Raw genomic sequence first — 27,820 nt, forward strand, 5'->3', positions numbered from 1 at the left:
CCGGTCTCAGAGATGAATGTCTGTGGAATCTTTCGGCCCAGTAGGTGGGCGCAGCATTATTCAGCGATTTGTGTGTAAGTGATAGAATTTTTAGAGTGATTTTATCCATGGTTGGAAGGCAGTTATTCTCTCGGCTAATCTAAGAGATGTGGTCTCTTCTGGAGATGCCTAATGCCGCTCTAAGAGCATTGTTTTGGAGAGATTGGATTTTTCTAGTGGTAGCTTTGGTTGACCCCAAGTAGAGAGCATTGCAGTAGTCCAGGCGAGATAAGATCAGGGCTCTGGCTAAGATGTTGCATCTAGTGTCAGATAGAAATGGTTTGGCAGTGCGGATAAGCTTACATGTATAGGCTGTGGAGGACGCTAACGAGGTAACTTGTTTACTGAAGGTAAGGTTAGAATCAAGATGGAAACCTAATGTTTTTACCTCATGTCCAACTTTGATGCGATTGCCATCGATTGTGAAGGATGAGTAGGCGAGTCCTAGTTTGTTTAGACTAGATGTAGTGCCTAGAGTGATAAGTTAAGTTTTATCATCATTCAGGCATAGACCATGCGTGGCCATCCATGCCTGGATGATGATGTACACTATGTTCACCAAGGGCAAATCCGCTTCATAATCCCCAGAATGGGGGAGGAGGATCTGGGTATCGTCTGCATAGTTGGTGTAGGTGATACCGAGATGATCCAAATCATCGAAGAGGGGCTTCGTGAAAATGTTGTACAGTGTGGGCGAGACACAAGAACCCTGGGGCACACCGCAGGTGATGGGTATAGGGTCGGCAGCTGCTGTGGGGGAGAAAACCCTCATGGTTCTACCGTTTAGGAAGGATCTAATCTGTGTAATAGCATTGTCCGAAAAGTGGGCCGCTGTGTTAAGGTGATTGCATAGTATAGTATGATCAACCAAGTCAAATGCGGCTGAAAGGTCTAGAAGTAGGAGTAGGGCAGCTTTACCGCTGTCTCTGAGCTCATCGACTTGAGTCTTCAGATCAATCAGAGCTGTCTCAGTACCATGCTGAGGGCGGAAGCCTGATTGTCTAGTTCCCAAGAGGCCGTGTACTTCCAGATGTTTTTGAATTTGTACATAGGCAACCTTATCCAGGATTTTTAGGAGAAAGGGTACTGTCATGATTGGTCTATAGTTGGTTGGTGTGGAAGGATCAAGAGTAGGTTTTTTTAAGAGTGGGAGAACCCAAGATTGTTTAAGATTGGAGGGTATAATTCCAGTAGTGAAGGATGCATTAATTAGTTTATTAATGAATGGAGAGAGGTCTCGGGCTGCGTCTTTTATGAGCTGTCCAGGGCAGGGATCACCCTGGCAGTTCGATGGTTTCAGGGACAAGATAGTTCTTTCTACTTCAATCACGGAGACTTTAGAGAAGTGGAATCGGGTAGATTTGTTAGCCGTGCTGCTCTCAAAAGTTTTGGAAAGGGTGATGTCATTTAAAGAGGCTCTTTTACTAGAGATTTTATTTTGTAAGGTGGATATTTTATTGGCTAGTGCGTTTTGGATCTCTGAGCACCATGGTTAGAGATCTGTGACCATTGGTGGGTCGATGGTTGTCAGAACTTAGACTAGCCTTCTTTGAAGTGCTTACTTGTTTTTGTCTGGCTTCTATCATGGTGTCATAGACTCCGCTTATACTTTTCAGGGGCTGACTGCCTGCATCGTGAAGCACCGGAGTTAAAGGTGGGTCACTCCACCTGACTTTGTTTGACAGCTTTTTGCATCGCTCCTCAAGAGAAAAGAACCCACAGTCTTCCTGCTCCTCCCCAGTCTCTTTGCTTGCATCGCAACAGTGAGGTAAGGTGACCCCGGGCAGTGCGAGTGAGTTTGTGGGCCTCTCTTCCCGTGTCGTGTCGACACTCAAATGTTGGCTGAGATTCATCAAGACCTAGTCTTCGAAGAATTCATCTGTTGTCCTCAGCGAGGTGATAGCAAGTGTAATTTCGTTATTTGCCACAATTGTCTCAGCTGCCTCCCCTGGATTTGAGGCTTTATCCCCCAATAGGACCAGTCTTAAGTCCAGCTTGTTAGATGAAATTGCAGGGCCCTTAGAGGAGGGTATATTTCTGAAGACTTGTTCTAGGGGCTTTTCTTTACCTGTCACTGATTTTGTCACTGTTTTTTTTTGTTTGTTTTCTCTCTCAAAGTTTTAGGCCCCAGCTTCTGTTTGTTGAGGCCTGGGGAAGATTGTAGCGACTGAGTGGCCCCGGTGTGAGTTGCCAGTGACTCTGACGCATGTAGAACCGTTGATTTGAGCAATCGGGCTACTGCAGTGGAATTCGAAGTACCTGACTCTCTTGGGTTTTCCATAGTTAGGTCGATCGTAGATTCTGTTTGAGAGCTGGCTGTCTTTTTAGCCTCCACAGGAATTTTCAAGGTTGCTAGAGGTGGAGGAAAAGTTGGAGTATCAAACCCAGTTGAAGATGGGTCTGGGCCTGTTTTTCCCACCGCCATGATATATGCTTCAAGGAAGATCAGTTTGCTGTTCATCATAGCTTGTATTGTTGTGTGGTCTTTAAGGGTGTCACTAACAGCTTCATATAGCTTCATGAAAGTTGCTAGCGCTATCGTGACCGCCGACATTATAGAGAAGATATCGGCTTTCTTTGAGGGTGTCTCTGTCGGCGTCTGGTTTGTAGAAAGAAAGGCTCTTTCTTTCTGTGGCATGTCTAACAGCAAGGGCTGTCTCACTGGACGCTGATGGTTGTTAGTTCGCTGGGAGTCCAGAGAGTTTCTGCGGTTTGAAACCAACTTCGAAAGACTGTTTGGTGGATTAACAGGGAGTTTAGGCTGAAGGTTTTCGTTCCCTTGTCCCCTGTTTCCTGGCTTCTTTGGAGTAGCTATCGGGGACAGTTCGATAGTAGCCGTCTCGGGGGACTTGTTTGGCGAAAGAGTTGAGTTTCAAAGGCCTTAGTTGCCACTTCGCCAGAGGCTAGGGATTCCAGTGCGGTTACCGCGGCTCCGGGAGTGTTGAAAGCCCCTCCAGGTGCCTTCTGCGAGTTGTTTTTTTTTGCTTCTGTGTCCTTTTCTTTACAGGATAAGATGAGCAATGTAAGTGCGGGAGCCCTCCCACTCAAAAGATTCCCCCCCCGGCTCGCAGGCAGGGGCTTCCTTTGCCCCAGAGTCATCAGCCTGTTCATTTGGCTGCATTGTTGCAATGGCATCTGGGGGTAATCTTGATGAACGGGACGTTGATTCCTCTTCGATTCTGCGGCACTTGGTGAGGGGAACGCATTCCTTTAAAGCCTGGAGGATTTCAGCATCAGAAGGTTCTTCTCTGCATGCATTATCTACTTTTTATCGAATATGAAAGTAGTTTGTGCAACTATTTCCTCCATCTAAGCGCTTCAAATCTTTTTTTGTATTTACAGATGTAAGGGCCCTCCTCCCTCTGGCTGAATTGAAAAGTATTTTTGATAAGCTTCCTTGATTGCATTTCTTTTTACCCAGAACTTTCGGAATGCAACGAGTTCTCATCAAAGTTGCTTCCGTCCGGGTAGAGATCTGATTTCTTTTTCTCTTTATACCATTTAGTGCTGTGGTTTTTGAAATCCCCAGTGGGCAGGCAGCCGGAAGAGTCCTCTCTGAGCCTCCCAGGTTTGGAGTTTCGTCTATTTTGGCTTATAGAATGGACCAGCGCCTTCACAGTTAATGTGATGTCTGGCCGAGGTTCAGAGTTGTCAGTGGGCGGGGCCAGCAATGGCTGTTCCTGTTGCTGCCCAGCCTGGAGATCAACGTTTGCGGCAATGGTGTTGTGGGTACATGCCGCTTGGTTGGGATCTCCTCTCTCGTGCCTCGCCTCATCAAGAGGCATCCAGCTCTTTTCCTCGCGCGGCTCCCGGAGCAACAAGCAGCCGGAGCCGCTACACTGCCCGGCACCTTCGACCGAGGCCCGGCCTGCAGCGTCTCCCTGGGGCTCCCCAACGGCGGACCCCGAAGAGGTCAGTGAAGCCCGGAAACTTGGGGCAGGCGAGTTTTGTTTTCGGGGGGTGGCTATAACGATGTTAGAGGTCTCAGAAGCCAGAGGTGAGACCTCTGGAGATGCGATGACGATGGTGTGTTTATATGCAAATTTGGAGCCAAAAGGGCCGCAATGTCAGGTGAATATGCAGTACGCGTGACAGTAGATGCCAACAGGTCCCCTTTGAGAGTAGGTGGGCTCCGCTCACCTTTTTTGAGAGTAGCTGTTTTTGGGTCTACTGGCAGAGAGCCATCCGGCACTAGGCGGGGGCATGAGCTTCTCAGGCGACGGCTGTCGTCTTCTTCAAAAGGGGAGCACACGAGTGTCGTCCTGTCAGGCCTGCCAGGCATGACTGCAGGACTGCCACTCTACACCCACTCCGCGTCCGCTCCGCGGTATAGGTGTGCTTTTATGTGAGTGCTCCCACACAGTAGAAAGCACAGACAGCAACAGGAAAAGTCAGGATGGACTGCAGGACTGCCACTCTACGCCCACTCCGCGTGTTTAACATGTTGAAACAGTCTCCAAGACAGTCTAACCAACAATCAACAACAACCAACAACTGGATACAATCGTATCCAATCAGCTCCTAGAATCTTCGCCTCCATGATGGTTTGGGAAATGTTCTCCCTAGTGCTCACGGAGCGGTGCAGAGCTCCTTCCTTTCGAGTCTGTTTGCTGAGTTTTGCACGTTTGAATATTAAAAAAAAGCATTTCAGTTGTGCGCTGCATATTGGGCCGAGACCAAGGTGTGTGTCACCTGATTGAAATCCTTAACAGACCCCACCCTTCAAGCAACAGATCGGGTCGTCCTCCTTCAGAGCCGAGGTGCACAGGTTTCTAGACCTCAGAGCGGTGGAACCTCTTCCCCAAGGAGAGGGTTTCTACTCCCGTCTGTTCAGTGCCCAAACCCAACCAGGCTGGCCTGCGCCTCCTCAACCTTTCCCAGTCCAACCTTTCTCTTCCCCAAGAGAAATTAAAGATGATCACGCCTTGTCAAATAAAGTCCTTTCTTCGAAAGGGTGATTGGTTCAGTGTGGTGGACCTTCAGGACGCTTACATGCACATCCTGATATGGAAACCACATCGGAAATATCTGCGGTTCTCCCTGGGAGGGGAGCACTTCCAGTTCTGCGTGCTCCCATTTGGTCTCAGTTTGGCGCTGTGTGTCTTTATGAAGATGATGTCGGTCATTGCAGCTTTCATCCGCCTACAAGGCGTTCATTTATATCCGGATTTGGTCGACTTGCTCCTACGCATCCCTTGTCCACAGACGGCATTGAACAATCTCCAGTCTCTCCTCCAGCTCCTGCTCCACCTTGAGCTGTCGGTGAACTGGCGGAAATCTTCCATGACGATCTCCTAAGACCTGAATTTCCTGGTTTTCCGTTGGAATACGATCAGTGGCAGGGTGTTCCGAACTGCGGACAGGATTGCAGATCTATCCATCACGTGTCAACTCTTCCTCCAGTCAGTGCACATGATGGCTTGGTGGTTTCAGAAACTTCTGGGCCTCATGGCTTCTTGCGTGCTTGCTCTTCCTCTTGCACGTCTGAAAATGAGGTGTACTGAGCTGGCTCTTCAGAGCTCTTGGTCTGAGGCTTCGGACTCAGATTCCAAAATGATCCCAGTTCCGTCCTGCATGACTATGGTGGTCCTCGACCAACAATCTTTCCGTGGTGGCCTCCTTTCAAAAGCTTTCAACCGTCCATTACGAACAAGGTGGTACGTATCCACACGGACAACTCTGTGGCAATGTTTTACATCAACAAGCAGGGTGGCACCAAGTCACCTCCCCTTTTGGACTTTGCCATTCAGTTTTGGGAATGGGCCATTCAACATGACATTTGGCTGCTGGCTGTATATATTCCGGGTCACATCAATGTAACGGCAGACTCACTCAGCCACCACACAGCAGCCAGCTTCGAGTGGAAACTGAACACATTTTTCGCCAATGGGGCACTCCAGAAGTGGACCTTTTTGTGACTTTTATAAACAGGAAACTTCCTCTTGATGCTTCCAGGAACGGTCTCGGGGTCTCCTCTCTAGGGGATGCTCTCGAGATCCCATGGCATAACATGAAGGCCTATGCTTTCCCGTCACTGCCTCTCATTCATCGGTCACTCTGTAAGCTCAGGAATGCATCGAATTGCACTCTCCTGTTCATAGCTCCTTGGTGGCAAACCAGATTCTGGTTCTCGGAACTTCAGCATCTGTCGATTCTTCCTCCGATCAGATTTCTTTTGATTCCCAACCTGCTTCACCAGTGCGATCATCCGATGTGGCACCCCTCCCCACAATCGTTCCGCTTGGTGGCCTGGTGCCTGAATTCAGATCATTAGCACAGTTTAATTTGCGGTGGTTAGCGCGCATTATCCAAGCAGCCAGGAAACCTTCTACGAGGTCTTAATATAGGAGCAATTGGCTCTGTTTTTGCCACTGGTGTTTAGCTAAGCAGCATAACCCCAGGCACGCTACGATTGACACCGTTCTTTCGTGCATATCTCATCTTGCAGCTTCGGGCATCTGTGTCTTGTCGTGCGGGACTTGCTTGTCGGCTATTGCCGCCTACCTGGCCACTGATAGCTTTTCCTTTTCTTTGACGAATCCAGTCATTAAAAGGCATTTTGCGGGTCTATTACATCTTTTTCCACCGGTACGCAATCCTCATCCCAAATGGGATTTGAATGTGGTCCTCACCGCCTTATGCCATAAACCATTTGAACCCATAGCCACTGCTGATCTCAAATACCATTCAGGGCCTTCAACCTCCAACCATGCCCATCTTGTACCTGGCAAAGCGGCTGCTGTTGCCTTCCAGAAGTATGTTCCCTGGCAAACCATTTCCAAGACGGCTATGGAGGCTTCCCCATCAGCTTTTTGTGAGCATTATTGCTTGGATATGAGCTCCAGGGCCGATGCCCAATTCAGCCAGGCTGTTTTCAAGGACCTGTTTCAGTAGAAGAGTTTCCATCCACCTGTATTATCTGTGAGGTGTGCTTGGGAATCTCCCACAAGTATGGAGGAAAGGGGACGGGACAGAGGAGTATAACAAAGTTACTTACCGCAGTGACTACCTTACTCCTAGTCCATGGTCCCCTTTCCTCCATACCCCTGCACGCCGTCCCCTCTTATAAGTATCCACTATTATTGCTTAAATGGTTGCAGACCTGGCGATAGAAAAGGACTGAAGGGCGATGTGCAGGGCGGCGCTCAGGAGGGCGGGGTCACAACCACATGCGGTGCCCCATGTAAAAATAGGACAACATTTCAATTTTTTATGCTTTTTATCAAAAGTGCTGCGGTCCCGTCCCGAAGGACGGAATGCTCCACAAGTATGGAGGAAAGGGGACTATGAACTTGGAGTAAGGTAGTCACTACGGTGAGTAAATTTGTTAATCTCCTGAACAGGGAAGTATTGTATCTGCAAATACATGAACATAGTGTTGGAATGTTGTTTTAATGTCCCTTTCTAAATAATAGTTGCAAACAATTAATCTGGAAACCCAGCGTTCCGTTATTGTCACAAAAGTTAACCTTTGAAATTATAAAAACAACATTAGGTGGTCTAAAGTATCGTTACTTATTTTCATTTTTCATATCAGTTTAGTAGTAGACCTGAATACTGCTGGCGTTTGTTGCGTGCCTATAGTGATATGGTCCAGCTGTCTGATGAGAAAACTCAACCTGAATATATCCAACAAGGTAAAATACTCCTTCATACATTTTAATCCCATTTTTTCCTTAATTATTTGGAGGAGGCTTTGCAAGTTTAGTTGCTTGTTAAAACACGCTTTACTTTTATAAATTGTTATAGGTAGATTTTCAAAGATATTTTGTGTCCATACTGTTAAAAGGCGAAAATAAAAATGTCTCTTCAGTACTACAACAAAGTTTTTTGTGCAATACTTTTTAAGTTAACCTAAAAGATAGTTCATAATCATTGTTTTTTTTTTCATTGCATGCAAGGTACACAAATGAAACCTTATCTATTCAAGGTCAAACAGGGGTTGTCAGAAATGTCTTTAGAATCTTCATGTTACATAAAATCATTGTATATGCCATTGCCTCATGTCAGTATGTCTCATTGCATTCCTCACTGTTAGGCAGAAACCTGTGCAGTTCCCTCTGGGACCACTGCAAAAGATTTAAGACTACAGGTGCTTGGCAGTAAACCCACTTGGTAGCAGTCTGTACCACACAGATTCACTTGGTAGCTGTGGCTGAGCAGTCAGACTTCCCTCAAGAAGAGTTAGGCAGTATACAGAGTATTCACAATAGGTCAAAAGAACACAGTAGAACAAGTAAACACTGACCAGAGCTTGGTGTAAAAGAGATATAATTATTTATTTAAAACCACATCTAGAAAAACACACAGGCACTAATAGTAAGCAATTCAAAAACACGGTCACAAAAAGATATACACTCCCTAAAAAGAATATTAGACAAGTCTTAAGTAAAGCCTGTTAGGCAAAAACCTGTGCAGTTCCCTCTGGGACCACTGCAAAAGATTTAGGACTACAGTTGTTTGGCAGTAAACCCACTTGGTAGCAGTCTGTACCACACAGATTCACTTGGTAGTATGGCTGAGCAGTCAGACTTCCCTCAAGAAGAGTTAGGCAGTATACAGGGTATTCACAATAGGTCAAGAGAACACAGTAGAACAAGTAAACACTGACCAGGGCTTGCTGTAAAAGAGATATAATTATTTATTTAAAACCACATCTAGAGAAACACACAGGCACTAATAATAAGCAATTCAAAAACACGGTCACTAAAAGATATACACTCCCTTAAAAGAATATTGGACCAGTCTTAAGTACAGCCCCATTTATTTTCAGACAGCGGTGAGCACTTAACGTAGATGGCACTCTAATAGTTTGTTTAAAAAAGGGAGTGAAGAGCAGAGAACAAGTTGAAACAGATCCCAACACTTTTATCAGAACATACCAAGAGGGAAAGGCAAAGTAAAACCGTGAAGTTAGAGTTCAAGCGGCCGAATCCACTTTCGGAGGATCCAAATGAAATGTGTCCAAGGTCACACGGTTGCAGTGCACAAAAGTTTTGTAAAGGTTCAAAAAGGAGTTGGACCAAAGAAAGGGACAAGTTAGAGGGTCAAGGCGGCCAGCGCAGTCCAGAAGGTAAAGGAGTTATTATTACCTTGTAGCAATCTTTAGAAAGGGAGGCCTGGCGGAAACGGTACCTTAAAGTGGTGAGAACGCTCCGGCGGGGGCAGTTGTTCCTGGCAGCGGGTGCAAGTCGGTGCTTCGTCCAGGGGAAGAGGGGATCTCGTCGTGGAGGAAGACAGGCGTCCGTTGCACTGCCAGGGAAGAAACCAGCCGCGGAGTTTCTCAGGTACAAGGAGCGGCCCGGTGATTCGCGGTTCAGTGGTGAGTGGCTATCCGGCTGCCGGGGTGCTTGGCACGGGCAGTTCGACCACAAACCGGGCTGGGGTGCGAAGAAAGAAAGGAAAACTGGTTGTGCCCACCAGTCAGGGGAAGAAGCCTCTCTAGTCGGGAGATCTTCTCTGTCGTCGGGAAGTGGTGAGTCGGTTCTGCAGGGCTCCACCGGTGGTGTCGTCTTGGTAGGTCGGCTCAGCTTTTCCCTCTTTGGATTCTCAGGTCCTGTGGCGACTTCTGAAGTTCCAGTCCCCAAAGTCCTGCTTTTATGCAGAGAACCCCCATTCACTCAGCCTAGCTGTCACTCAAACATGCTAAGTGGTGAGCCGGCCGGCTCACCACTTGGGCCAATCACACAAGAGTGCGACTTGAGTTATCAAGGTAACTCAGTCCAGGGTGCCTAAACCCCCTCCCACACCACCTGTGGTACCTAGACAGAGTGGCACCACTTTTGGAGGCTTCTGTGGAGAAGCCCGCCAAAAAGTGGAACAAAGGGCTCGACTTGGGTTGGAGTCACAGAAGAGAACACAAACGCCATTTTAGAATCGAGTCTTGGCAAAAAATACCAACCGGAGAATTAATATTAATTAAATAACCCAGCGGTATGTTCGAGGCTATGTGAATTAAATAATTAAAGTTGGTAGCCTCGAACAATGGGAAAATCCCATAGGAAAATATTCACGGTCGAATATAAAAAGTAGTTTTCACTGCCACCAGCCAAAACTCGTTCAGGGGGGACGGAGACGTGCCACCTCGACTAACAGACCCCGGGGCAATCGAATTGCCCCGACCAGTACGTCCACAATATGATGGTTTGTACTGGTTTCTGTTAATAATTTGGGACTGGTAAAGCCAATGGTGACTTTACATACCCTGGGAGACAGTAAGTCAGTCCCAGGGTATGGAGTCTATGGTGGGGTGTCACTATGACACTCCTGTGTTACTGCATGGAGGGTGCTGTGTAACACACATAGGAAAAACACATGAAACCCTATGGAGTAAAGGACCCCATAGCCCATAAAACACATTACCAGTCAAAGGAATACCATAAATCATGTCCAAGAGTGGGAGGAAAAAGAGTCTCACTCTTGGCAGGAGGAAAAAACAAACTCCAGAAATCCAGCAAAGCTGCTGGGGGACTCATTAGGTTAGGAAATTCAGCCTAAAGAGAGAATTCTCCCTAACAAAGCCCCACTTATTTTCAGACAGCGGTGAGCGCTTAATGTAGATGGCACTCTAATAATTTGTTTTAAAAAAAGGGAGAGAAAAGCAGAGAATAAATTGGAACAGATCCCAACACTTTCTCACGAACACAAAAAGAGAGGAAGGCAAGTAACACCGTGAGTTTAGAGTCAGTAGGCCTACTTTAAGGGGATCAAAACGAAATGTGTCCAAGGTCACACAGTTGCAGTGCACAAGAGTCTTGTAAAGCTTCAAAAAGGAGTTGGACCAAAGAAAGAGACCAGTTAGAGGGTCAAGGCGGCCAGCCCAGTCCAGAAGGTTAAGGGGTTATTATTACCTTGTAGCAATCTTTAGAAAGGGAGGCCTGGCGGACACGGTACCTTAAAGTGGTGAGAATACTCCAGCGTGGGCAGTTGTTCCTGGCAGCGGATGCAAGTCGGTGCTTCGTCCGGGGGAAGAGAGGATCTCGTCGGGGAGGAAGACAGGAGTCCGTTGCACTGCCAGGGAAGAAACCAGCCGCGGAGTTTCTCAGGTAAAAGGAGCGGTCCTTTTATTCGCGGTCCAGTGGTAAGTGGCTATCCGGTTGCCGGGGTGCTTGGCACGGGCAATTCGACCACCAGCCGGTCTGGGGTGCGAAGAGAAGAAGGTAAACTGGTTGTGCCCACCAGTCAGGGGAAGAAGCCTCTCCAGCCGGGAGATCTTCTCTGTCGTCGGGAACTGGTGAGTCGGTTCCGCAGGGCTCCACCGATGGTGTCGTCGTGGTAGGTCGGCTCAGCTTCTCCCTCGTCGGATTCTCAGGTCCTTTGGCGACTTCTGAAGTTCCAGTCCCCAAAGCCCTGCTTTTATGCAGCATACCCCCATTCACTCAGGCTAGCTGTCAATCAAACATGCTAAGTGGTGAGCCGGCCGGCTCACTACTTGGGCCAATCACACAAGAGTGCGACTTGAGTTACCAAGGTAACTCAGTCCAAGGTGCCTAAACCCCCTTCTACACCCCCTGTGGTACCCAGACAGAGTGGCACCACTTTTGGAGGCTTCTGTGGAGAAGCCTGCCAAAAAGTGGAACAAAGGGCTCGACTTGGGTTGGAGTCACAGAAGAGAACGCAAACGCCATTTTAGAATCGAGTCCTGGCAAAAAATACCAACCGGCGAATTAATATTAATTAAATAAACCAGCGGTATGTTCGAGGCTATGAGAATTAAATAATTAAAGTTGGTAGCCTCGAACAAGGAATATATCCCATAGGAATATATTTGCGGTCGAATATAAAAAGTAGTATCCACTGCCACCAGCCAAAACTCGATCAGGGGGGGACGGAGACGTGCCCCCTCAACTAACAGACCCCGGGGCAATTGAATTGCCCCGACCAGTATGTCCTCAATATGATGGTTTGTATTGGTTTCAGTTAATAATTTGGGACTAGTAAAGCCAATGGTGACTTTACATGCCCTGGGAGACAGTAGTCAGTCCCAGGGTAAGGAGTCTATGGTGGGGTGTCACTATGACACCCCTGTGTTACTGCACGGAGGGTGCTGTGTAACACACATAGTAAAAACACATGAGACCCTATGGAGTAAAGGACCCCATAGCCCATAAAACACATTAACATTCAAAGGAGCACCATAAATCATGTCCAAGAGTGGGAGGAAAAAGAGTCTCACTCTTGGCAGGAGGAAAAAACAAACTCCAGAAATCCAGCAAAGCTGCTGGGGGACTCACTAGGTTAGGAAATCTAGCCTAAAGAGAGAATTCTCCTTAACACTCACCTTTTGAGGAGAGTCCTCTCCCTGCGACAGGTATTTTTTTTGCTGCCCTTTAGCAAAGAGAGCCCTCTTACTTTAAATGTAACCCCTGGTTTCCCTTTTTTTAATTGATTTATTTCTCATTGTTTTGAAATGAAGCGGCTCCTTCTCTCCCTCACCCTGGTTTTTCTCTGTCCGATTGACCGCAGACACTGTGAACTCTTTTTCAGTAAAGGGCAGAAGGTTAGTGTGTCCGTTTGTGTGGTTATTACTCCTATGTCTCGTCCCCATTCCTCCATACTTTATGGGTGTCCATCCTGTTCCCATTGGGATGGGACCATGTACATTTGCACAGCAAGACATCAAAAAATCCTCAAATTGAAATTTGGGTGGCACAGCTAGCAAACGCACAGAGTGTTGTCGTGGCACATACAGCAACATTCAACTAATCTCTTTTCCGCAGGGATTTAGGCTGTCAAACCGCAGAACATTTTTTTCTTTCATTGTTTTTTTTTTAAATTCTTTTTTCTGGGGCATCTGCATTTCTGCCCCTGTTTCTTCCTGGGATATAAGCAGGTTTTGTGGTCATCTTCGTGTCACTTTGCACTGCTGGACACCACTGCTTGTGTCTGGTGTGCTTGAGCCTCGAGCATCGCTGGGATGCATGTACGGCTTGGCACTCCCACTTCCACCGGGCTCTGATAAATAAGATCTTTCTGCAGGCTGCCCCGAACAGCTAAATCGATTAATCTCTGTGTGAAGAGAGACGATAACTTCTTTTTTCCAAAGCACTCTGGTGCAGTGCCTCTTTCCCAGGGGCGGCTGCAGGCTCATCTAACAGGGGCAACCCAGACATGACCAGTAATAAATGAAATAGGAAATGAAGACATGAACGCTGGAAGGCTGAGTGATAAACAGTTTGTTATTATACACAAATGACATCTGAGATTTGGAGAGTGTCACACAGCAAGTCCACATGGAGTCCACATGGAGTTGCCAAGACCATCCCTCCAGATTACACAGGAGAGGCATCTTATATAGGGAGATCAATAATATAAAGTCACATTGGCCCAATTCCAGGTGGGATCTACCAGACAGTTTGCATAAAGGTGACACTTAGTTGAAGTATGTGAGGTAATAGGCAAGCCTTGCATTTACTTAGCGTTTCGTAAGATAGGGGTCAGCTAGCATTGCTTCTGTGTCTATCCTATGGAAAAAAATAATAGCAATAGTAGACCAAATAAGGTAATGATAGAAGAAGAAAAACAACAGTGAAGTGTGACTTAGGGTTGCTGTAGCAGAATCTGCCATGCGTGGTGTGTGCGCATCCAGTGATTAATTTGTAAATAAATAAGTGCCAGTGCCCAAAAGATATTGACCCCATAATGTCAGGCGCAGCGCCGCAGCAGCGCGGGCGCTGCGCTGCCCTCAGTGCAGGCGCGGCACCGCCCTCAGCGCGGGCGCGCCTGCCGCCCCAGTTCAGTGCTAGACCTACCTAGATCGGCCCACCACCAGCCCATCACAAAGCTGCTGCTCCATCTCACATGTTTGGCGCTGCAGCAACTGCTGGCACAGGCTAGTAGTAAATATGCAACTAAGACATGCTCCTCCTGTAACTGCGCCTCGATGCCCCCAGGCTGTGTGAGTGCTTTAAAAATGCAAATAAATAAAAAAGCATTCTGTTTCAGTCAGTGTTGCACTGTATTTGTCTCTACCCCTTCTGCCCCATCTGACAGTCTGTTAAAGTAACCAAGTACTGTTAATCGGTTACCTCCAGGAAGAGCACCCTCCCTCAGCCCGTTCTTCAGTCACCTCATCCAGGTGTTTTGTGTAATCAATTTACTCTCAAGCCCAAATCAGTCATCACATCTCATAAATGCATCCCCCTTCACCCTTCCTACAAGCATGAGCGTGGTGTTGTATAACTTGGAAAAAGTCATTTCTGCAAGACGTTGTGAAATCAACAGCCTGTGCTACTTCTGCTTTAGGGCCTCTTTCCACCTTAACACATATTAAAAAACTAAATATGTTTTCTCACCCAATATTCAGGAGCCAGAGGAGAATGCATATTCGGATACCTCCTTCCCACTGACATGTTCTTGACATACTTCACTAAACTGCAGGGTGTAACAGACACCCACTTCCCTATCTGAGGATTCCTATCTGAGGATTGCATGTGCTCTCATTTGGAGCACATGCTCGGAGTGTATTGTACCCAAGTTAAAGGGCCACATCTGGTGTATAAACCACACATCAGGATATAAAACATGCGCTGGAATTATGTAAAGAAATGACAGCAAAAGACGGTTGAGAATTATACACGAATACTCAACTAGTGCTTTTATTAATGACGACAGAAAAGTGGGCACGTGCACCATGTTTATCCCCGTCTAGTTTCCATGTGTGTATCTTTAAGCCTGAAATGGCATTTCAGAAGTTCGTCTTTGCATTGGCTTTTCTCACGAAGTGCAGCCAGTTCGGTTTCGGCCCAATACGTGCACCGTTCCGGCTCCCCTCGCTGAAGCTCGTTTGTGAACTAATGAGACCGATAACATTAAAAGGAAGAACGGAAACACCCAGGCAAAAATTCACAGTTCATGTTTCGCTTAGATGAATGTTATCCAGGGTCGGACTGGGGCATACAATTGTCTCGAGTCGGGCTCGGCACCAATGAAAAAGTGGCCAAAGTTGCAAACGACAATTCATTCTTTTTGTGACAGACACTAGTGGGACCACGCTACCGCCCGTGCCCTGCCCGTTCCTGGGCTTTGTCCTGCCTTGCCTCAATCACTTAGGCTACCTTCCGTGGGGCCACCACCGCCATGGCCATGCTGAGCCTGATGACAAAAATAGGTGCGTGGCGCAGCGGCCCCATGGAAGGTAAGATTTTTTTTTAAAAAACGTATATTTGGGCAGATGGGGCCCATCTCTTTCGAAGTGATGGGCCACAGCCGCCACTCAAAATAAGTTATTTCTTTTAAAACCTACCTTCTGTGGGGCAGGGCCCCGGCCACCAGCCCCACGGAAGGTCAGGTTTTCAAAGAAAAAAGGAAAAAACATGCTTTTGGGCACAATCCACGGGCCGGGCCACCCGCGGCAGAGTCATCCGACTCAGTCTGCAGCAGCCGGCAGCCCCTGGTCACAGAAATTGGCCTGGGCCTGGCACTGACTGCAGTCAGCAGCACACAGGTCACACAGACAGAAGCCCGGGCGCGGATGGGCCCCTGGTGGGGTCCTGACTCCTGGACAGTCAGTACACCACCAGGGGACAATGCCGCTGCCCGGGCCCCGACCTGGGCCTTCCTTGCCTGATCACTTGACTGTGGCAGCCTCTGGCTGCACCGCACGCAGCAACAAGTGACTTACCTGCTTTGCCAGCTGGGGCTTGGTCTCCTGTTGGGGCCTCAGGCTGGGGGGGGCCGGGTGCGCACACTGGCACCCGCACAAATGAAAAAACAGGCAGAGGGGGCCCCAGGAAGCAACTAGGCTGCACCACGCAGTGCAGCAGGGCATGCTCTCTCTCTCACAAGTCAGGACCGACAACGCCACACCTCGACACCTTCACTTCACAGTAACTCGTGAAATGAAGGTGGCGCGGCGCTGCCTCCTGTGGCAACAACAACACGTCACCATGTAATTTCACTGGCTCAGATGAACAGCCAATGAAAACTGCACATTCTGTGTTACTATACAGAATGCATCAAATACTGATAGTAACAACAGAATGGTAGTTTTCATTGGCTGTTTGTAACAGTTTTTTGTTCATTGCTATTGCTGGCCCCTCCCAGGCCCAGCCAGCCATGGCCTGCAACCTGCAAGCAAGAGAGATCGAGATCAGAATGACAAATCCCAATGGGTCTCATTACGACCCTGGCGCCTACTAAATGAAGGGTGCTGGTACGGGACCGGCACCCTTCATTCCGTGAGTGCCGATTATGAGGTTGCCTTTGCGGGACCCAGACCAGCCATCTGGTAAAACCAGACGTCTTTTCCGGGTCCTGCGAGGGGAAGAGGAAGGTAATAATTGGCCACTTGTAATGTGCCCATTATTACCTCCCTCCACATTCCCATTGAATCAAATGGGAATGGGGAATGGTTCCTGCAAGGAGGAATTACCGGGTCCTCCTATGTCGGAATGACCCGGTAAGTCCCCATTGCAGGAACCCAGTAATGGAGTCCGGTTTGGAGGCAGCCATGGTGCCAATAGCACCATGGCTGCTTCCAAACTCGTAATGAGGCCCCATGATTTATAATCAAAGCAAAGCGAAGTGGAAGAACAAACAAAGCAATGGCACGTGCGCTGGCTCCGCATGAGTTCCGGTGCCCAAAAAAGAGTGCCGGTGTTGGGCACTGGCAACCACCCCCACAAATTAAGCACTGTGCGCATCATGTAAAGATGGTTATACAGGGTTGCACAAAATGGTCCTAGTGAAAGCACTTCACAGCATATGGATATTGTGCCACAATATCACCCTGTTTGGTCAGACCCCAAACAGGGTGTAACCACAGAAAACATAACATGGAATACCTGGAAAATCATCAAGCATGCATACAGAAATGCAAAAGTGTAATATAATGGCATAAACAAAAATCAGGAGAAAACAAATAAGCACTGAAAACACGTAGAAAGGTATAAAATCACACATTTGAATATACCGTGAGCTGGTCATCCAGGTCAATAGCCACGAATCGTGAAATTTCACCCTGCAGAGCCCGTTCTATCTCCTCTGGGTCGTTGACCACTTCTAGGCTCATCAACTTGGTGTCTTTTGGCATACAGAGGCCAATTGAGCACACAAATGAAGTAGGCAGCAAGCCAGGCACCCTATTTATATTTCATTAAATTCATAGGGTGCCTTTTGCCAAAGGCGCTGAACAATAAAAGAATCAAATAAATTACGGTACAATCATGTGGGTACAAATGAAAACATTTACATCAGCAGAGGAAAACTGAGAATGGAAACAAGGTAACAAGGAAAGGAGATAGAGGTTAAGATGAGTCTGTAAAATATGAAGAGAATGAGGAGGAGCGAAGTGAGAGAGGAAGTGTGTTTAGTGTTTGGGGGCCAAAAGAGAAAAGGAACGGGAACGACACGTGGCACAAGGGGGCTTAGGAACAGTTAGGAGAAATAGATTCTGAGATCGCAAAGAGTGTGACAGGACATAGAACAAGAGTAAAGAGGAAAGTTAAAGAGGGGCCAAACCATGAGTGCATTTGAAAATTGTTGAAAGAAAGTGATACAAAAGGCAAGATTCAAAAGGAAGTAATGGAATTGAAAGTAGGGAAGATGTGATAGAGGCCAGAGGGGGTAAAGAAGAAAGGAGGCGGACAGAAGAGTTATAAATAGAATGAAGCGTTAAGAGATGACGGGCAGTGAGACCAAGCAATAAAGATTAACAGTAGCCGATATGGGAATAAACAAGAGCAAAGAGAAGTAGTTTAGTAGCATGAAAGGAAAGGGAAGCGCGAGCACGACGAATGTTAAACAAAGCATAACAGCATGAACGAGCATTAGAATAAATATGGAGAGAGAACAATCAAAGGTAAAGCCCAAGTTGCGCACTGAGAGAGAACAAATAGAAGAGATGGAGGAAAAAAGAGAGAAGTGGGTGGAGTGGGAGAAATGGTAGAGGACTACAAGGAGGGCCAAGAAGATTATGCCCTGCAATATGGATGAACCAAATGAGGCGAAAACACCCTGAATCCATGAGAAAAGGGACCATGAGGCAGCTTTATTGGTGGCATGGAGGGTGGACCAAATGTTCCTGAGGTGAGTAATAATGTTAGACACTTAGGAGTAATTATTTGGTATGAAAGTACAGCATTCTTGCCCAACAATCTTGTAGGTACGCCCCTGGGCTGCGAGCATATAATCTAGCGTTATACTATTTTGAAGCTGTGTTGTTCTAAGCGCCAGTTGCTCAGTATTCAGTGCAGAGGTCAAATGCAGTATTGTTAGCAACCTGTTCACGAAGGCGGAGAGAGCATGGAGGTCAGCTCTGTTCACAGCTGTGCCTATCGAAGGGATAGAACAATATGAAAGAAGTAACACAGTGCACTCCTCTTTGTTACGTAGTAGGTAGTAAAACCTAACAATTATGAGAAAGATCTCTGAAATGCTGAGATAATCTACAGATGCAGGGGACAAAACACAGTCCTGGCACATGGACTGTACAATTACAAGCTAGAAAGAAAAGTTCCCAATGTGTCCCCTGCACACTATCATGGGTCTAAATAAAGCCAAATAGTATTATAAAAGGTGTGACCATTTAGTAGTGTTAGCATATGTATAAATTACATGGTTAGTCATCAATGAACCATTTTAAAAAACTTCTTGGGATATATTGTCCTTGTCATAAACATACAAACTTTAATATATATACAAAACAAAACTCAAGGCATTTCGAGAGAATTCTCTCAAGGGTATATTTCGTAGAAAGAGCTGAAAGTAATGAGAAAAAGACTAGTATGAGCAACAAATGTTCTCCAGCATTGGATCTTTCATGGATTCACATGCTTAGAATATTCCCCGTCGTCAGGCTGGGAATCCCCGGTACATTATATAGACCCTTTCCCGTAGGAAAACTTTTTCGACGCTATGCGTCCTATTCACCTCGTTTTGTATCATGCGTGCCCGCGCCGTCAGGACGCCATGATATAAATATAGGATCCACCCCCGCGCTCCCTCAGATTTCAACCGTCTTTCAAAGTAGTGGGATCCTCGTGGTTACTGCTAGTCATAATTAGGTTGTATTTCGCTTCGGCGACGTTACATTCTGGAAATAATATGTCCGGAAAAGCTTTATTTCGTCCTTGTGCGACATGTGGACTCAAAAAAGTCTATGAAGGTGATGCCCACATGGATTGTATCTACTGTCTCCACCCGCACCACACGGCGGATACATGTGAGATATGCCAGGGTTTCTCCCAAAAAACCCTTAAAGACCGAAAAAGAAGGTTGGTCGACTGGCTTAACGACGGAGCGGGTGCCTATCCGGCATCAGAAGTTGGCTCCACGGCCTCCAGGAGCAAGTCGGAACCTCCCTCGAAGAAGGTACGGCCTGTCGAAAAACGCCCTGCGGACAAGCCTACGGAGAAGCATGCTGGGTCTTCCTCATCACACAAAAAGGCCTCCTCCTCCTCATCCTCTAAGACGGAGAGGCAAGCGGCATCAAAATCCTCCTCAGGGGACCTTCCTAGGTCTTCCGTGAGTCGAGACTCTTCAGCAGGGAAGTCGGCAAGGAAATCAGCTACGAAGTCTAAAGGCTCGGTGCCGGCTACTTGCTCGTCGACCCCGGTGTCGCTGACGATGCCTATTACTATTCAGGCAGCAGCGATGGGGATTCCTTCGTCGACGGTGACTCAATCTATGGCCTGGCAGCCAGAGGTCTGTGACCCGGCCCCCCCTGAGGTCCTACTGCAGCCAGACACGGCCTTGTCGGTGTCGTCGGTGGATGGAGAATGTGGCATGGTTATGCAGCTGTCGGACTTGGGCTTACGGCCTTCCAATACGTCGACGATGAGTGCGAGTGGGGGTGTGGCCCCTGTATCCTCGACGTTGCTGACCCCCCAGACGGTTTTGTCTCTGGATGTGCTTAATACACTTCAGAAGCTCCTGCAGCGTCTGGATACGCAGATCCCTCAGCCTGGCACTTCATTGTTGATATTTTCTGTACCTTCCGTCGACGAGCAAGCTCAAGCAGCTCGTTCGATGACCAGAAGCCCGTCGGCCTCCCAGGCGGTGAAGGATCGTCCTCGAGCGCAGGAGGAGGGTGAGCTATCGGAGTCCGATTCTATACGAGGTGACTCAGGGTCGGACATTTCCCTGTCGCCGTCGAGAGACCCAACATGGAATTAGGATGTAGAGGTAGAGTCTACGAGGAGCCAGGCACAACCATCTCCTCCGGATGATGTGGGAGCCTTCCATGCAATGATGGGAAAAGCGTGTTCCGAGTTCGGCTTAATTCCTGAGGAGCAAAAGAAAGACTGTTTTCTTTTTGATCACATGGGTCAAAGGAGGAAATCGGTATTTGCCATCCCAATCCTGGACCACGTGTGGCAAGAAGGCCTCAAGACGATGCATCACCCGTTCTCGGAACCGGCTATTAAGGGGCGTACTGAGAAAAAGTTTAAAGCTCCGGAGTCCACTCCAAAATGTCTAACACCACAGCCTCTGTCAGACTCTGTGGTATCGGCGGCAGCGGCTAGGAAGGCCAGAGTACAGCAAAAATGTTCAACCCCACCAGAAAGCGAGGCCAGGAGGCAGGACGCCTTTGGGAAAAAGGTGCTCTCAGTCGGCGCCACGACGGTAAGAGCAGCCAACTCCTTGGCGATTGTATCACGATACGATAGGGAGATGTGGCATAAAATAGCCCCTATCCTAGAACATTTGCCGGAAGAACATCGAAAAGCAGCCATGTTGCTAGTACGAGATGGTGAGGAGGCCTCGAACCACGCAATTAATATTGCGGTGGACCTAGCAGAGGCTGGTTTCAAACAAATCAATCATGGCGTAGTACTGCGTCGACAAGCGTGGCTCAAATGTACTACTTTCAGACCTGAAGTCCAGTACAAAGTCCTAGACATGCCATGCGAAGGAGAACATCTGTTTGGAGACAAGGTACATGAAGCCTTGAAGGGGATGAAAGAAGACACGGATACCGCTAGGTCTCTCGGCGCCCTCCAGACAGGTAGAAGTTTTCGCTCTTTTCGCCCCTTCAGGGGTGCTTCCGGAAACTCCTGCTTTGGAGCCTCTAGGGAACGTGGATTTAACAGGCCCTCATACTCCTCACAAGGTTATAGACGTGCATCCCAGTCGGCACGTAGAGGCAGAGATTATCAAGCCTCCAGAAGACGCGGCTCGGGTCCCGCGTCGACGAAGGACAAGCAAACCAGCAACCAATGACGGCCTTCGGAACGTCCTGGGGGGTCGAGTCTCTCATCATATCGACCAATGGAAATGCATCACCACAGATCGATGGGTTCTGGACACGATTCGCATGGGTCATGCGCTGCAATTCAAAAACAAGCCTCCAAGTCTTCCACCAGTGTTTTCGGCCCAGCCCCACCTTCGAGTTCTAAGGCAAGAGGTGGCGCTTATGCTGCAAAAAGGAGCGGTAGAACGGGTTCCTGTGGCACAGGAAGGACAAGGGGTTTATTCCCGGTTCTTCGTTGTCAAGAAGCCAAATGGAAAATGGAGGCCCATTCTCGACCTGAGGGTACTCAACAAATGGCTAAAGAGCTCAAAATTCAAAATGCTAAAGCTCCAGGAGGTTATCAGGTCAGTGCAACCCATGGATTATCTGTCGTCGCTAGACCTTCAGGACGCATATTTTCATATCCCAATACGTCCACGACACAGGAGATATTTAAGGTTCGTCGTCGGGCTAAAGCATTTTCAGTTCATGGTCCTCCCGTTCGGTCTCAAGTCCTCCCCCAGGACGTTCACCAAGTGTTTGGCCCCTATAGCGGCCCATTTAAGGAAGGACGGTCACCATGTCTATCCCTATCTAAACGACTGGCTGGTCAGGGGGTCGTCCATGGAACTAACACGAAACAGTCTGGGGGCCACGATGTCCCTCTTACAGGAACTGGGCTTCGCGATAAACTTCAGCAAGTCCTCCGTAGAGCCTTCGAGGACCTTGGTCTTTCTAAGAGCGGAGTTTCATACGCACACAAGCCTTGTAAGACCATCCAGCGAAAGGATACAGAAGCTACAAAGCAAGGTGTCGGAATGGAGATGCGGTACCAGGGTGTCAGTGCGCAAATACATGTCCCTGCTAGGGACCATGTCATCCTGCATTCCGTTGATAAACAACTGCCGTCTGTTTATGAGGCCTTGCCAGGAATTTCTAGCGGACCGTTGGGCGCAGAGCCAAGGTCGCTGGTCCGACAGACTGGTCATCGACGAACAACTGGTACAAGCACTCTGTTGGTGGAGAGCTTCTACTCATTTAACAAAAGGAATGCCTCTAGTGGAACCGGAGTTCCAGAAGACGGTGGTTACGGATGCATCGCTGAGCGGATGGGGAGCTCATCTGGACACGTTACAGGTACAAGGCCGGTGGTCGTTACAAGAGTCCTCCCTGCATATCAACCTGCTAGAACTGAGAGCAGTGCGGTGGGCTCTAAAATCTTTTCTTCCTCAATTGAGAGACTCCGTGGTGCGTGTCATGACGGACAACACGACTACAATGTTTTACCTACGGAAACAAGGAGGAACACGTTCCAGGTCCCTGTCGATGGAGGCACAGAAAATCTGGCATTGGGCCCTGCAACACAACATGCTAATCTTGGCGTTCCACCTGCCAGGCATGAGAAATGTGGAGGCCGATGCCCTCAGCAGGGAAATGAACGAAGTTCACGAATGGGTTCTGAACGACCAGCAACTACAACATGTATTCAAGAAGTGGGGACATCCTTCCATCGATCTGTTCGCGATGAAGGACAACAGGAAATGCCCGCAGTATGCAAGCAGATGGCCTCAGCAGGGCTCACTGGGGGATGCGTTCTCCTTCCCATGGACGAACAAATTTCTGTACGCATTCCCTCCATTTCCTCTTATCCGGAGGACGTTGCAATGGATCCTCAAGTACCCATGTCGGGTGATTCTGGTGGCCCCGTATTGGGCCAGACAGGTGTGGTTTTCAGACCTGCTGCACATGGCAGCGGCGGAGCCAATGAGGTTCAGGAAGATCCCCAACCTTCTGTCTCGACAGGAGGGTACTGTTTGGCATCACGACCCGGATAGCCTCAAGTTGACGGCCTGGCTCCTGACTTCGCCGAATTTGGTCAGCTAACGATTCCGGAGGAGTGTCGTCGTATTCTGCAAGCGGCAAGAGCACCTTCCACAAACACTTCATACTCGTACAAATGGAGGAGTTTCTGTCAGTGGTGTGGGGATCACCCAGGTTTGGTTCCGCAGTCGATTACGCCGGAACAGCTCCTTCCATACTTGCTGTTCTTAGCTCAAAAGGGCTTATCGGTGTCGCCGATAAAAGTACACCTGGCCGCCATCTCCAGGTTTACACGTCAACGACATTCCGCGCCATTATTCAGCGACCGCCTGATTAAGCACTTCCTTAAGGGTCTGTTTAGGAGTTTCCCTCCCGAGAAGAGATTTCCTCCGGTGTGGAGCCTCAATCTGGTGTTAGCGTCTCTTATGAAACCTCCTTTTGAACCAATGTCATCATCGTCTCTAAAGTTTTTGTCGTGGAAATTGGCCTTCCTGGTGGCCATCACTTCAGCCCGACGTATTTCGGAAATCCAAGCTCTAATGGTAGACCCACCATACTTAAGATTTTTCAAGAACAAGGTGGTCCTTGCCACTAACCCACAGTTCATACCGAAAGCTCCTTCAGTGTTCCATAAACATTCCTCTATTGTCTTACCTACGTTTTTTCCAGAGCCATGCTCGGGAGCGGAGCGCACGTTACACACATTAGACGTGAAAAGGGCTCTCAAGTTTTATCTGCATCGCACGCAACCTTTCAGGAAAACGAGACAATTGTTTGTGGCCTATGGTTTGGGTGCTAAAGGCAAAGCTATTTCAAAGCAAGGACTGTCAAGATGGGTATCGTCTACCATTTCGTACTGCCATTCCAAGGCTGGGAAGCCTCTTCTGCGACGCCCAAGAGCTCATTCAACGAGAGCGGCGGCATCGTCGACGGCGCTGTGGTCTGGAGTCCCTCTGGGGGACATCTGCATGGCGGCTACCTGGGCGGCTACACACACTTTTACCCGCCATTACTGCCTGCCACAACAACATGCCGAAGATACTCGGATGGGACAGGCGGTGCTTCGACACCTATTCCAATAAGGTACTCCCCGGTTGAGGGGTTAGATCTTGTTGCAATTATGATTGAATATTGTTCGTTCTCTATGTTAACTATTGCTGATGGGTACACGACCATAGGGAACGGGCATTGTGAGGAAAGTATGTGAGTTTGCATGCACGCCTCCTCTTTTCGGGATGGTACTGCTATGTAATCTATTCTAAGCATGTGAATCCATGAAAGATCCAATGCTGGAGAAGGGAATAGTTTCTTACCTGTAACTCCATTTCTCCAGCATTGGTATCTTTCATGGATTCACATGCGCCCGCCTGCCTCCCCTGAGCATGCAAACTGGTTCCCCCACTACTTTGGGGGCCGAAATCTGAGGGAGCGTGGGGGCGGGCCCTGTATTTATATCATGGCGTCCTGACGGCGCGGGCACGCATGATACAAAACGAGGTGGATAGGACGCATAGCGTCGAAAAAGTGTTCCTACGGGAAAGGGTCTATATAATGTACCGGGGATTCCCAGCCTGACGACGGGGAATATTCTAAGCATGTGAATCCATGAAAGATACCAATGCTGGAGAAATGGAGTTACAGGTAAGAAACTATTCCCTTCTCCAGCATTGGATCTTTCATGGATTCACATGCTTAGAATATTCCCCGTCGACAGACTGGGAACTCTTGGTAAGCTTATAAAGCCGTTTCCCATAGGAAAACTTTTGACACTTTCGTGTCCTATCTACGTCGTTTTGGGCCGCGCATGCATGCCCCACTAGGACGTAGCGGTATAAATGCCCCGTCCCCGCGGCTCCCTTCAGATTTCAACCGTCTCCAAAGTAGTGGGAGCACCTCGTGTATTCTACTATTTGGTTAGGTTGTGCTGTTGCGGTTTTTCTCCTGATGTCAGGAAAAGCACTGTTCCGCCCGTGCGCTACGTGCGGGTTGAATAAGGTGTACGAGGGGGACGGACATATGGACTGCATATACTGTCTACACCCTCATCATTCGGCAGACAAGTGCGACATATGTAAGGGCTTCTCCCAGAAGACTCTTAAAGATCAGAGTCGAAGACTTGTGGCATGGTTGAACGACGGAGCGGGGGCATACCCGCCTTCGGAGGAGGGCTCCACGCGGGGCGCGGCCTCAGTGTCAAAATCTTCAGGGGCCCCGCACCGCTCAACGTCGTCAGAACCCCCGGTGAAGAAATTGCGACCGGCGGAGAAAGATTCATCGGAAGGCCATTTCAAGGACTCTTCTTCGAAGAAGGCCTCTTCATCCTCATCTTCAGCGAGGAAAGACAAAAAAGAAAAATCTAAATCCTCCTCGGGCGATCGTCATAGATCGGCCTCGAGTCGAGATGCAGAGAAACGCACGTCGAGTTCGAAAAAGGCGGGAACGCCGCATAGGCCTGCACGACCACCACCGTCGTCGACGGTAGGGCAGTCGTCGACTACTTCTCTGCCGCTGACAGGGTTGGCCTCAACCGTTCCAGGACCGCAGACGATGACGACGTCGATGACGGAGCCGACTATCGCTTTGTCGATGGAGATCCCGCAAGAAGCCTGGCATCCAGAGGTATACGACCCAATTTTGCCGGAGACACTTCTGCAGCAAGAGGCCTTGTCGGTGTCCTCGGGACACGAGGATGTGAGAATAGCTGGCCCTGCAGACCTAGGGTTACAAGTTACCAGGCCTCTCTCCGGGAACATTCAGGGTTCTACCTCTCTGCTCAATCCACAGTCACTTTTGTCATTCGAAGTCTTATCCACGTTGCAAACGTTGCTGAAGACACTGGATGACAGACTACCTAGAACAACTCCGGCCAGGTCAGTCATCGACGACCCGGGCCCGTCTCGACGACCACCGCCTTCAACCCCCACGGCAGTGCCGCCGGATGCAAACCTCTCGGCCCCACGCCGCGAGGAAGGGGTAGTGATCGATTCGGACTCGGACAGCAGAGCCTCGTCAGTTGTCTCCCTTTCCCCCTCCAGGGATCCAACCTGGGAGTCCGAAGCAGAATTGGAAACCCCGAGGAGCCCGGCTCAGCCGTCTGCCCCAGACAATATTGGGTCATTTCACACCATGATAGCCAGGGCTAGTACAGAATTCGGGCTGGCCCAGGAACAAGAGAAAAAGGACTATTTTCTTTTCGACCACATGGGAAAAAGGAGAAGGTCGGTGTTTTCAGTACCCATCCTGGATCATGTGTGGAAGGAAGGATTGCAGACCATGCGCCACCCTTTCTCGGAAATAGCGATAAAGGGTCGTCTAGAGAAAAAATGTAAGGCCCCGGACTCTACTCCCAAGTGCCTTTCCTCCCAACCAACTCCTGACTCAGTGGTATCAGCGGCGGCGGCGGCGAGGAAGGCGAGGGCCCAGCACAAGTGCACGGCCCACTCCGGAAAGTGAGGCCAGACGACAGGATGCTTTCGGCAAAAAAGTGCTGTCGGTAGGTGCTACCACAGTGAAAGCGGCCAATTCTCGAGCCATAGTTGCCAGATACGTCAGGGAGATGTGGCACCGGCTGGCTCCTATACTGGAACACCTTCCGGATGAACATCACAAAGTGGCTATGTTGCTGGTCAGGGAAGGTGAAGAGGCTTCCAATCATGCCATAAACATCACAGTGGACCTCACGGAGTCGGGGTTTAAGCAGGTGAATAACGGTGTGCTTCTCCGACGGCAGGCATGGCTAAAATGTACCAACTTCCGACCGGAGGTGCAGTACAAGGTACTGGATATGCCTTTTGAAGGAGAACTCCTCTTCGGCGAGAAGGTGGAGGAAGGCCTGACGGGCATGAAAGAGGACTCGGACACGTTGCGTTCCTTGGAGGCCCTCCAGAGTGGTCGGGGTTTCTGGTCTTTTCGTCCCTTCAGGGGAGCATCGGGAAATTCCAGATTCTCTGCATCGAGGGACAGATCCTTCAGTAGGCCAGCATACCCCTCCCGGGGATACAGACGAGCTTTGCAAGCGGCTAAACGTCGCTGGGACTACCAAGCCCCCAAGAAGAGAGCAGGTTACTCGTCGTCGACGAGGGATAAGCAGACCAAGGACCAGCAATGACGGGCATCGGAACGTTCTGGGGGGCAGAGTATCATGTTACATCAACGAATGGGAGCAAATAACAACGGATCAAAGGGTGTTGGACACTGTAAGATACGGACATTCCTTGAAATTCAAAAGCAACCCTCCGCACATTCCACCGGCGTTTGTAACTCAATCCCATCTGAGTGTGTTGCAGCAGGAAGTAGCACTTATGCTACAGAAAGGTGCTATAGAATTGGTTCCGTCATCACAAAGGGGTCAAGGGGTTTATTCCCGATACTTTGTGGTGAAAAAGCCAAACGGAAAGTGGCGTCCCATCCTAGACCTGCGTGAGCTAAACAAATTGTTGAAAAGCATGAAGTTCAAGATGCTCACGCTCCAAGAAGTGATCCGGTCAGTTCAAGAAGGAGATTTTCTGGCGTCTCTGGACCTGCAGGACGCGTACTTCCACATACCGATGTGTCGGCGACACAAGAAGTTCCTAAGGTTTGTGGTAGGGCAGACTCACTACCAGTTCACAGTACTTCCCTTTGGACTGAAATCTTCTCCCAGAAAGTTCACAAAATGTTTGGCCCCGGTGGCAGCCTGGCTGAGAAGGCAAGGCCATCGTGTATACCTGTATCTTGACGACTGGTTGGTGAGGGGGTCCTCCCCTATGTCAACGCACAGGAGTCTGCAGGCCACCATGAACCTCTTAC

General features: G+C 48.8%; 1 protein-coding gene across 2 annotated transcripts in view; it reads left to right on the top strand.

The window, feature by feature from the left end:
- The window catches only part of LOC138565943 (regulator of microtubule dynamics protein 3-like), a 2,735,427-nt gene that overhangs the window by 529,865 nt on the left and 2,177,742 nt on the right, over positions 1–27,820 (top strand). For both annotated transcript variants that reach the window (XM_069643047.1, XM_069643046.1), the window contains exon 3: positions 7,577–7,676. In XM_069643047.1, the coding sequence (XP_069499148.1) occupies positions 7,577–7,676 (100 nt within the window). The remainder of the gene's footprint in view (positions 1–7,576; positions 7,677–27,820) is intronic.

Source organism: Ambystoma mexicanum, chromosome 2p (genome assembly GCF_040938575.1).
Source record: "Ambystoma mexicanum isolate Mex_15411 chromosome 2p, UKY_AmexF1_1, whole genome shotgun sequence".
Classification (NCBI taxonomy): Eukaryota; Metazoa; Chordata; class Amphibia; order Caudata; family Ambystomatidae; genus Ambystoma; species Ambystoma mexicanum.